The sequence below is a fragment of the Halyomorpha halys genome, unplaced genomic scaffold (assembly GCF_000696795.3).
Source record: "Halyomorpha halys isolate HHAL.00 unplaced genomic scaffold, Hhal_1.1 Scaffold12.1, whole genome shotgun sequence".
NCBI lineage: Eukaryota > Metazoa > Arthropoda > Insecta > Hemiptera > Pentatomidae > Halyomorpha > Halyomorpha halys.
The window spans coordinates 2,596,677-2,608,744 of NW_027109908.1; the positions used below are offsets into that span (position 1 = coordinate 2,596,677).

The 12,068-nt window shown below is 35.0% G+C and overlaps 1 protein-coding gene across 1 annotated transcript in view; it reads left to right on the plus strand.

The window, feature by feature from the left end:
* Positions 1 to 12,068, plus strand: part of Kdm3 (Lysine demethylase 3) — a 497,450-nt gene that overhangs the window by 460,156 nt on the left and 25,226 nt on the right. Inside the window, exon 15 of the mRNA XM_014418050.3 lies at positions 8,760 to 8,907. Coding sequence (XP_014273536.1) covers positions 8,760 to 8,907 — 148 coding nt within the window. The remainder of the gene's footprint in view (positions 1 to 8,759; positions 8,908 to 12,068) is intronic.

The following is a 12,068-nucleotide window of genomic DNA, read 5'->3' on the forward strand; positions in this document are numbered from 1 at the left end:
TAAGAAAATATTATATTTATGTAGCTTAGATTTTTTCATTTTTATAAATTTGTGACATAAATCTAAATGCTCCTAATGGTCAAAACACTTTTAAATTAATATATTTGCGTGCGAATTCATGAAAATTAATTTGATTGCTTGATATATTAGTTACTTCACACCATATAGTCTTCAAATATATACAGATGTTATGTTTAACTTGGGTTTTGTTGATCTGCGATCGGAGCAGAACTATTTAGAATCTTTACTTTTTCGTACCCTTCATTAAAATAAATGAGTACATCATACATATATAATACATGAAATATATTATGTATGGTTTTAAAGGGAGAAGACTCAGTAAACTTAGTCTGACTTGAAGATGACCTTATGTAGGTAGTTCTAGGAACCCTCAGGGCTAATAAACGTTAGGACCTGTCAGCAGATGGGTGACCCCAATGACCTTGAAATTGTATGGGAATTTGGTATATAAAGGTATTTGATATATATTTTGAATTTCATGTATATTTTTAATTAATTAATTTAATTTACGTGTTTAAAAGCTAAACATTACATTGATTATTATATTACAGTTTATAATAAATTAAATACAATCCCTGGTTAGTCATTCCCTTTGTAATATTATATAAATATATTTTTCTTTGGGGATTCTCGGAAAAAAAAACCCAGGTATGTTGGAAGATGTGGAGACTGTTGAACTCATTTAAAGTTTATTGATGATTTTAAAAACTATAACTCAAAAACTTAAAAATAAATATACCTGATTTATAATGTTAATAGGTTCACGTTAAATATTAATAATATTTTTATACCTCTATAATACAAAATATTGATTGGAATGGGGAATCTAACCCAAGCATTTCCCCTTAGAGCGATGATGAAGCTCGAACGTTTCCACGCCGTGAGCCCTGACCTCGATGCCAGCGCTGAGTCAGGCACGGGCGCCTTAAATTACTACCCGTTCTCCGGTTTTTTATTTTCTCTTTTTTTTTATTTAAGGTGTGTTCTAGCAAAACCGGTTCCAATCAGTTACTCTCAATTCCCCCTTGGCAGACATATCATCTAATTGTCCTCAGTCCCACACCAATACAGCCCCTCAGCAACATGACGCAAGGCGATACAAACAAGAGTTCACTATTCCATTCAGATAAGTGGCTGATTAGTTAGTCTGCGATAAGGAGGTTTATTTATTTTATCCGATAACGATAGCTGAAAAGGATGAAAACATTTTATTCTAGAAATTTTTATTCGAGTTCGCATGTGATTGGCAAATTGTCTGGCTCGGTGTAGAGTTGGTCGGCTGCCAGCGTTTAAACTTAAAACATCGATTTATCTCCATTGTTGAGGGTAACGAATGGACTCGTTTCTCCTGATTCTTTCTGAGGGGAGACAAAAAAAAATTTAGAGTTATGGACGTCACTTGAAAATGTTGCATCAGCCTTGGGTATAAATGCTGGCTGAGTTAATGTATCGTTGTTATTTATCAAAAATACCCCGAATGCTAAATATTTACATCGGTTGGAAATAGAACCAGTAACTGGCGAGGCTAAAAATTACTGGGAAGGAACCCGGAATAGTTGGAACTAGCAGAGAGATTGTATTATACGATATGGTATCAGTATTACTGGCCTAAATTGTTATACAGAAAGATATCCAGGTCGTTAGTGTATCTTTGTGACATAAGAAGGGTCATTTAGAATTGAATGTTATCCTTAAAGATAGATCCTTTGCGCGTTGATCAAATTTTTGTTAGATGCAATAATTATTATGATAGATATTAAAAAAAGAAAAGTAATTTATTACTGCTAGGTATAACTATAGTTCAAATTAAAAGGTATCAAAATAATAAATTCTTGAACTAGTATATTTTATAGAGAATTACATTTTTTTTGTAAAACCAAGATAAGTTTGCATTGTTAAGTGGAACAATACATCAAAATATGACTAAAATATTCGAATCACTAACACTTTTTTTATACATAAAATAATCCTGTTTCTTTTTTTTTTTTATTACTTGCCCAAATAGATAAGAAACTTTTATACATTTTTGAATTGTTAATTAAAAAAATAAAATGTGAATACATATTAATAAATTTCCAATCTTCAAGGTTGGGAAGATTTTACATTTACTAACATTTCAAAAACTATATCATAAAGATATTTTGGTCTACAAATACCAGTCTGTCTCAAATTATAAAATAAATAAAATTTAATATCATTTATAAATATATTGCAAATTTTATTGAAAAATTGTTCCTTGATTGAAACATCCGAAGATCTCAAAGAATTTAAAACTTTTTCAGTTTTGTCTATTTTGACAACGAAAGAGCCATTTTTCAACAAATATCATTACATGCACTTGTAGATCACATTACATTTTCTGCAATTTGAGGCTAAATTGATTGACTATTGACTCAATATACACCTAAAGTTTCTCCAATACTTGGAAAAGTAAAAACGTTTTTGTAGCGAACCCATCAACTCCCTTGTTTAGATCTGTTTAAACTTCCAGGTTGTGTCTAAGGCAATAATAAAAGTTATTTTGAAGCTATATTTAATCAAATCTATTTATTAGGTAGAAATGTTCAGAAGACGGCAGCTTAGTTGTAAATAACCGTAGGAGACTGTGATGGTAGGGTCGTGATGTTGGAACACAACGTGCGTCCTTGGACCACCAACCTCTCATACTAACTGTTCAAATTAGCCCCGGCTCAACTTGTTCCCAACTGCCATTAACCTCGTGGATTATCTTCCATCTTCTATACAACTAAAATATTAGTTTTGTAAATAGTATGCTAATTATAAAAGTTATAAATATACATATAATTTCATTTATTGATATGAGTTTACTTGCAATTTTTCCTGCGTTATTATTTTATCAAAGTCCACTCAGAGTTATTGTACTCTTCCCCAAACTTCCGCCTTTATGGAAAATGAATTATTATAGAAATACACGGTTGGATACCGGGCCTAAGATACGGGAACCATATGGTGACTTTCTCAAGACTCGGTATAGCCCTTCACCAGAGACAGATATGAGGCTTGAGCGACAAGACAGAGCGTGGCTAAACGGCTGCTCGGGTGGCGGAGGGAGGGCACAAAGCGAGTCATTGTCTACGACCAAGGCCGATCGTAAAGCCCACGGCAGCTGCTCGCTTCTCAATTAGTAGACCACTTTGGGTCGATGTCCTCCGGCTTCTCTTCTAATCTTATATAACTCCTTTCATCTTTAGCATCATTTACTCTGTATTGCTCCCTTCGTTACATATAGTGGCGTGCCAAAAACTTGAGGCACGTCAAGGCTGTGTTTACAATAACAACCTGATTCGGATCGGTGCTGAGTTTATTCCTTGAAAATTTATATACTGAAGCATTGCTCATAGTTGAAATACAACAATAGATATTCCTAGATTAAAGTAGTGGATCTATAGTCACAATGTACCTATGTCAGATACGACCATCCTCTTTGAAGCTCAATGAACATTACAAAAGCTGACTACTTCACTTTACTACATTTTAAAATCCACTTTTCTGAAATGTTTGCCTTTAATGGTCACTTTCACCACATCCACCTTGTAGGAACTGGTTGTAGGTCATTGTAAAATGGCGGTCAATAAAGCTACAAAAATAGTAGAAAAACTATTTACTAGAATGAATACTGAAACTACCTGAGTTCTGCCCTTCCAAGTGGGGCAAAACGTTACTTCAAATAATTATCTCCCAAAAGTAAAATGTCACAGTTTGAAAATACTAACCTATATTCCTAAAGTATAGAGCATATGATTTTGCTTTTCCTTTTCTGTCTTTCCTAGTCTTATAACCCGGGCTGGTACGGATACACTAACAAAGATTCACTACACATCCCCTCCCTAACGCATAATGATTAGCCTAGCTTTATTATTATTCCCCCTAATCCTCCCATCGGCGCTTCGGTCTAACCCTCCCAAGCTCCCCCTCCTTAATTCATTCGACATTTCATCTTTGTCACTCGCCTGTCCGGATACCCTTTCTAATTTAGAACGAGAATTTCTGAATTCCAACTCGTTCAGTCAGTTATTTGTTTTTAATATGTACATTCATATTTTGACAAATTGATGCATACCTTTCTTAGAACAGTACATCCGTACATACGAATCCGTACCGTCCCAACGTGTAACAAGTTCTCATTCTTGTGCATAAAAGTTCATCAAATGAAGAAAAGGTATAAAAAATAATAAATACTGCCTTTTAGTATAATTTAAACCGCATAGATTTTCTTGTTTAATAAAGGATAATGAAAAAAAATTAATAAACTCTACTGAATTAACAACAAATTTTGGTTTGGTTAACTTACAGTATTCTTATTTATTGGATTTTATATTTAAAGGAGAATTTAATGTCTATTCTATCCCTTTCGTAACTAACGGCAGAGCTATCTTGTGACTGTAATGTTAAGATTTCTAGTGATGCTCCCATTGACGTCTCGGTAAGCATTCCTCCTCTATTTATAGCAACATCGATGCAACAAAAAGATTCGATGCTGATATAACCTGGATGTAATATCCTACTGCAATTCCGAAATTATTTACTTAGAATAACTAAGTATTCTAGTATACATCAAACCTTATTAAAACAACTATACCCGGGAGTTGTCTAAACTCTAAATACCCCTGCGAGAGTCCCATCTGCCATTACCACTAATTACAAGATTCTTGACGAAGCAGGATAACGAGCAATTACACCGCTTGTTATTATTGCTTAGTTCCCTCCTCGCTGACCCAACTTTCATCCGAGCTGCGGATATATTATTTCAGCATGGGGGTACTATACAATTAAGGCTCCCACATTGAAGCAGGCTGGCCCATGGTGGACAATTGTATTGTGTGTCCCTCCCCTTAACTTTCTCCCGCACGGCTTAAGATTATGAATTCCTTGACCGTTACTTCATTTGCATTGATTCCCTTATTTAGTTAGCGGTTTCTGGCCGTATATACTACTTGTGAACACAATAATAACGCGCACACACACACATATATGATTATATACGGGCACAAATTATATTTTTACAATACCTGTTGTTGATTGGTTAAGGATTTAACCAGCGAAGTTAATCTTTGAAACCGTAGACCCATTTTGGGAATACGCTTTGTCGTTCTGACAGTTAGTTAATGGGTCTGTGGCACTTTTAAATGCCCAGGGTTGGGTACAAATTCCTTGTAGTGTGTCCCTGGTCAGTCCTTAGTAACTATTTGGGTCCTCCTTAAAATTTTGTGGTTTTATGACCTGTTTTCATTTATAATTAATTATTTTTGTTGGAAAATATAATTTTAAAATTATCTTATTGATCTTAAGGTTATATTAAATAAAAATTGATAAGTTATTATGCTCAATTAATAAAGATTATTATTTGCCTAAGATGCTTTTGAATTCATAACTAATCGTAATTATAAATATATATGTATTTTAAACGAAATATATTTAATTTTTCAGAACTCCATTAATATTTTTTAAATTTGTTTATTTATATCTGTTATAGTTTAGAGATATGCAGAATGGGCTAGTCTTATAAATAAAATAATAAAATAAAATATGCGAGTACAAGATTAGCAAAACACACAAAAATAAATAAGAAGGAAAATAAAAGAGTATTAGTGTACAAAACAAAATACTAGTAAAATATAACTAATTAAAAAGTTGGAGTATAAATATACAAAGATAATAAAATAATACTTTTGAAAATATAACTATCCAAAAATATTATATATAAACATTTCTTTTGGTAGAAACTAAAGTGCACAGAAAATATAAAAAAGTAAAAATACACTGTTTATAAGTTATTAATAATTAGCATATTTTAGTGCAGAAAAAAAATTATAAACATCTAAAAATGTATTAATAAATCAAAAGAATATTGAAAATTTTTGAAAAATACTGAGCTATTAAACTAATGGTTAAATACTAATCAATCAGAAAAAAAAAATTTCGAAATAAACACAGAAGTGAGCAATACTATATTAATGAGGTGTAGATAGTTGACCGTAGGTTAATAATTGGACAAGATGGTAGAGGGGGGGGGGTGCGGTCAGTAAGATAATTTTTTGTTTATTTATGTTCTTACTGACCGCATTCCCCCCCCCCCTTCGACCATCTTCTCCAATTAATAATATATCATATATAGTATAGTGGTTATATTGGTTTATAAAATTGCGGATATTAAAATTGGTCTCAAAAGTTTCATTCTAAGATAAAAAAAAATTAATTTATATAATACAATGTATAAGTAATATAAATAAAAAATTCTGAATGGCTACATTTAGGTGGGGAAACATTTTAGCGAAAGTCAGGCGAAACCTTGACCAGCTTTTTCAGCAGTTTTTATTGTTATTGTTTGCAAATAAGTATTTTGTTCACATAAGCAAGTCTTCTGTTCGTGCATTTCCTATTTGCGGATTAAAATATATTAGCATAAAAAAAATAATTTTATTGCGTATTGTTTGATAAATACACATTTTTGTCGTATCAACGATTATTAAGTTATATAAATAACACTTGAATTGTCTGAAAAAGACTTATGATTCGATAATTTTCGAACCATTAAAAACAATTATTTAAAATTGTTCAGGATTTGATAATTGGTTTTATTAAAGATCTTTTATTTGTCTATAAAAATGATATAGGCACTCGAGAAGGAATGATTCACACGTGATAAACATAATAATCAACCTTCTTAGTCACTGCTTTATCACCGCCTCTTAAACGGAACAATTTGATAGTAAGCGATTTTAATACCGCCTGTTACAATATGGAGATATTTCAAGTCATTTTAACTTGGCAGTTTTGATAAGTCTTACTCGTGAGTATAAATCAATGAAATAATAACCATATATAATTCCTAAGAGCATTAATAACGGTGTTGTTTTATTAGGTGTTTGGAGTGTATTATTCGTTTGCATCATTCAATCTTTTTGTTAAAATAATTGTAATTCTAAAACTGAATTCGGATTGAAAAAAATAAAACTGAAAAGGAATATATTATTTAGGACTGAATCGTTGGGGACTGAAAGATAGCAGATACAAAACGTTGAAAAGATTTGAGGTCATTTTGTCGGTAGATACTGCTACGTGTTGGAGAAGGCTGACCCGGCCTGGGGGAGCACAGGCGCACTATATTTAGAGCTCTGCTGCCACACTTCTTCATCCGCTTTATTTATAGTAAACATTTTATTTATTTACTCACATTCTCAACTCTTCTCTTGAGTAATGACCCAGCCTTTTGTTTACTCCCTTCATCTTGATGCGGTTCAACTCATGCTTCGAGTTTAAGGGTTCTGGTTTCTACCAACCTATCCAAAATGTTTCGGAAGCGATTATTGGCGCGAAAACCTTGCGGTAGACAGGAATGAGGGAGATAATGACAGATGCAGTCTGGTGCAGGTACCTGCTCCGTCCCTTGCACCCTTCAAGGGCAGGGCGTTCGTGAAATCAGACGTGTTTGAAGGCTGGGTCCGGTCAGTTATTCCTGGAATGGTTGTATAGGCTCCGCTCAGTGATTATCTAAGTATTCATCTGGATTAAACTAGTACTGAACTAGATCGGGTTTGTTTAAATACATTGTATTCCTCATATGTATTTTGTTACAGGTTATAACCAATATTGTAAACATTTACAATAAATATTTCTCTTAACTCATTCATTTAAGTGTTAATTTACCATTTGTATCAATGATTATTTATTATCCCTGAGGTAAGAATCCTAGTTCTGCCCCCTAACGAATACAATGACTACAGCTAGGAAGTGATGGTGTTTAGCGTGAGTTGGCTGCCGTTAAATAAGACAGGACACCCAGGCCGGATGCTACAGTCGTTAACCCCACTCCCGGTGCGGCCCAGATCCGACACCCACCGTCTACAACTTGTCCTCTTATTAGCGAAACTTAGCCCGGAGTTCGGAATTTACTATTGCTTCTTGAGCCCGAATTAGTGGTTTGTATTTCGTAGCTTTGGTATAAGGTTGATTGACTTAGATGCCGTTGACACTTTAGCCAATCGCTCCATTAATTATCTTTATATTATAATTTCTTAAAAGTCCAGTATAGTAATACAGGTTTAAAAATAGAAACTCTTTATTAACTAAATCATTTAATTAATTTTTTGCTGCTTGAAGATTAATGGAAAATCATTATTCGTTTGATTTGATTTTTCTTCTACTATGAAACTGCCCTGCTGATAAAAGACATTTTGCTAACGTCACATTTCCAACGGAATGACTGTAATGTAACTGATAGCATTGTCTTCGAAATGTAGTAGGGGAATGTATTGATACAAAGTTCAAATGTTTGAAATGTCCTTAATTACTCGTAACCATAAAGATGTAAATAATTTAGAGAAGGCAGAGGATGGGATTGGATCAATAGGTGTTGCATTGTGTATAAAAGAGGATATGCGGTTAGTAATGGGCAAGAGAGGCGCTATGAATCAGATAGGGTGGGGGCCGGCCGCCATGTTGGAGTGGGGGTGCCTCCTGCCCCCAGTCGTCTCGTCTCAATGGCCGAATCATGTTCATGGTTGATAACCTCTTAGCTCCCAACCCGACGTTCCCGTAGGTTCTTCATATCTTTTTAGTGCCTTCAATATATTATCGCGTAGAGTTTATTTGTGTCTGTGTTAATGCAGGTTTTAATGTTAAAAAAAAAATATCTTTGTATTGTGTTGGAATGGTGGCCTCTGGTTAAAAGAGGGAGAGTCGAGTGTGTAACCGAAAGTTTTTGTTCTGTTCTGAAGGGACCGGAGAGAGCAGGAAGCAGCACAGAAGGAGAAGGAGAAGCAGGAAAGGGAACGTATTGAACGAGAGAGGCAGGAGAAGCAGCGTGCAGCCGAACAGGCAGTCCACAAGCACTTCGAGGAGTCCTTGAGGCTAGCTCAGCAGAAGGTAAGCAATCCTCAATATCAGGCCACTAGGAAACCCCGTGATAAATTTTATTACACCAGAATTTAATGTCAGATCATAATCCATAACCTCGGGTTATTACGTAATTAATCTGAATTAATTGCTTTTAAGATATCAATTAGTCCTTTTTTCGATGTTTTAAACGGATATAATCCGGGGGATAAAAAAAAGCTACATTAGAGCTGGCTTTGGCCCAAAGAGCAGAGCCCTCCATATGTTTAATGCATGAGCCAGCTACTAGTTTCCCTTATCAAGCCCTTCCCTTACCTGGGGCATTCGGTTCTCAGGATGACCATTCAACCCTCATTATCCTCATCATGGCAAAGGCTCAGGGGAAATACCATTCTCTCGGCGAGCTCTGACGAAATGGCATTTTCCTTATTCATGCGTTTAGTTACATAACTTGTTTTGAGATACCCCTCACTCCGACCTCGTGCGGGCAAATATACTGCCTGTCGATACACAAATAGATGTGGTTATTGACTTTCTGTCCTAGCCGTCGACTTTCAAGGTTTCGGTTGTAACCGTTGCCTTCAGGGTGTCATGAACAACCTTCAATTACAAAGCAAAAGGTCGGGAGACGTAATCATATTGCATACTTTGTACACAGATCAATAAAAATAAAAATAAAATTGTATTTCGTGTCAGTGAATGAAAGCTGTGATTAGTTAAACCGAGAGATTTGCTGTAATCATTAAGTTATCTTGGATGTGTCAATAAAATTTCCCAAGTGTTCTCTATTTAACGCAACACATTTACGTAATTCAAGTCAGCTTCGAAGCGAGTCAATAAGCATTAAACGAGGAGAAATCGATTTATAAGTAAGAAAACAAAAGATACTTTAAGCCAAAAAAAAAAAAGATAATATAAGATTTAAAAAAAGGGGAGAGGAAGAAAGGCGGCAGGAAAGGAATGATAATAAATGGGTTGGAATAATGGGAGACGTGAATCACGCCGAGCATGTAGGTAGTAAAGGAATCAAATATGGCGGTGAGTAAACAACAGTGTTCCCTTAGCATCCTCTTGCACTTCCGATGCTTCCACTCTCCCCCGTTTGTCTTGTTCCTTGTGTGGTCAGTATTATTGCCCGAGGATCTACAGATGCAATTGTTTCTGGGGTCACATCACCGTGAGAATATAACGGTTATAGCTTAAATTTAATGAGTTCGTGTTCCGCTGCTCGGTAGGGAATCTCATTTCAAGACATTCTTTTCTACCCAAAAAAGTTTCTCAATCCCTTAATTCTTTTTCATTATTATGAAATGGACTTAAGAAAAAAACAAGTTTACTTTTCCCACTTTCCATAAACTTTTCCAACTTCCATGTTAAGTTAGCTAGTTGAATTTCGTTATCACAATTTTTATCGTGCAATCATAAATCACTATTCATTTCGAGGCACCACACGTCTTTGTATTGTTACTTAGGTAAATAAAAAAATAAAATGAAGTTGTATAGTTTATCACATAAATCCTGTTCAAAAAATGCGGTTGCAGATCCATTCCAGGATAGAGCTGGAAGTTCTCGGAGGAACAGGAGCCGAGTTCCCAGAAGTGGAGAAGGACTTATCTTACATGACAATTGGTGCCGGCATACCCTTCTTACTCTTTTCCCATGAGCCAGCCTCTATGATTATTTTCCGATTGTCTTTTCATCTAGTGGTATTTTCGGGAGGCGGAACAAAGGTCGTTTGGTTCATGACGATATAAGTGATTTGTTGCAAAATGTTAGTTGTAAACTTTCGTGAGAAATATTTTCTATTACTCCTGGGGAGTTGAAATGTAAAATAATTATTTTTTTATAGTTATCACTATAAACAGATAAAAAATATATTTTATTACTTTAAAACAGTTTTAATTTTTCTGTTACTGTTGCCTTTGGGATAAACTAATCTTCGACTCTGCTATATATATTTTTAAGCACTTTATTTGTAGAGCACAAAAGGTACTTTAGTTTCCCGTAACCTCTCGCCTGTCAATCTAAGCCCCTATCGAAAAGAGTTTTCTCATCACTCATCACAGAATCAGGCCACACATTTCATTTCATTTGACTATGTATAGTCACCCAGTTATTTCGTCAAAGTCTATGAAAAGTCCTATAAAGCATTAATTTTCATTAATAACAGATTATAATCCGCTGGTCCCATATTGGCGGAATTCCATGACCCCCAGCGACCGTCCCTTCTTCAGGTAGTACATTAAATCACGTGCTTTTACCTGAACTTTTTCCCCTCGGTATTATCCCTTAGTTCTTAGGTAGAATGGAGTCGATAGATTATCTTTCCCCTTCTTTGTCCTTAGTTGGCGGATTGTTTGTGCGTCGTCATTGGATAAGGCATCGGGATATTATCTCGCTGTAATTACCCAAGTATTGCATCGATGACCTCAAAAGGGGTCGCCCTCCCGGCTATCACTCTTTCATTTCCCCCTCTCCCACTACGCTTAGCATCGGACCATTCTTTAGTTATTAATCGACTCAGATAACTTGTCTGATTCAACCTCCTCCAAATATTTCTACGTCGAGTTTCATGCGTTGTCCTATTATAACAATGTTTACCTCTTTCGATAGAATGTGTAAATATTGTAATTATTTTGTCAATTAGGGTTATCTCTGTCAATTAAGATAATGGGTAATGAAGTCTCATAGAACGTCACTTCCATGTTTACTAGAAAGTGGCTCGGAATGGTTAATTGCGTTAGGTACGGAACGACAGCTATTACAGGAGACGGCTGACTTTCGAAAATAAAATTAGTTGGGGTTTTCATGGTTTTTCCTCCGGTCCAGGGATTCATTTCTATCTCCAGACTATGGACTTTGAGGAAATCTAGTGAAATATTTCAAGGTCAATTTAGTTTACCAAAACTGGTATTGTGGAATCTGCCCCTAAATTAGTCAACAGTATATTCAGTTGCTAGCCTACCTTCTACGCCACAACCCCTGATGAAGACCTGAAACTCAGGTCGAAACGTCGGCATAAAATAAATAAATATGGTTTTGTTTATTTATGTTATTCTTTCCTCGACCCCCCCCCCCTCGACAAACTTCTCCAATAATTAGTATATTATTTAGTTTTGTATTTACTTTGAGTTTGTCCGAATTAAAGAAATGAAAGTGGTTTTTACTGTGATTACTTGAGATGGCCCTAA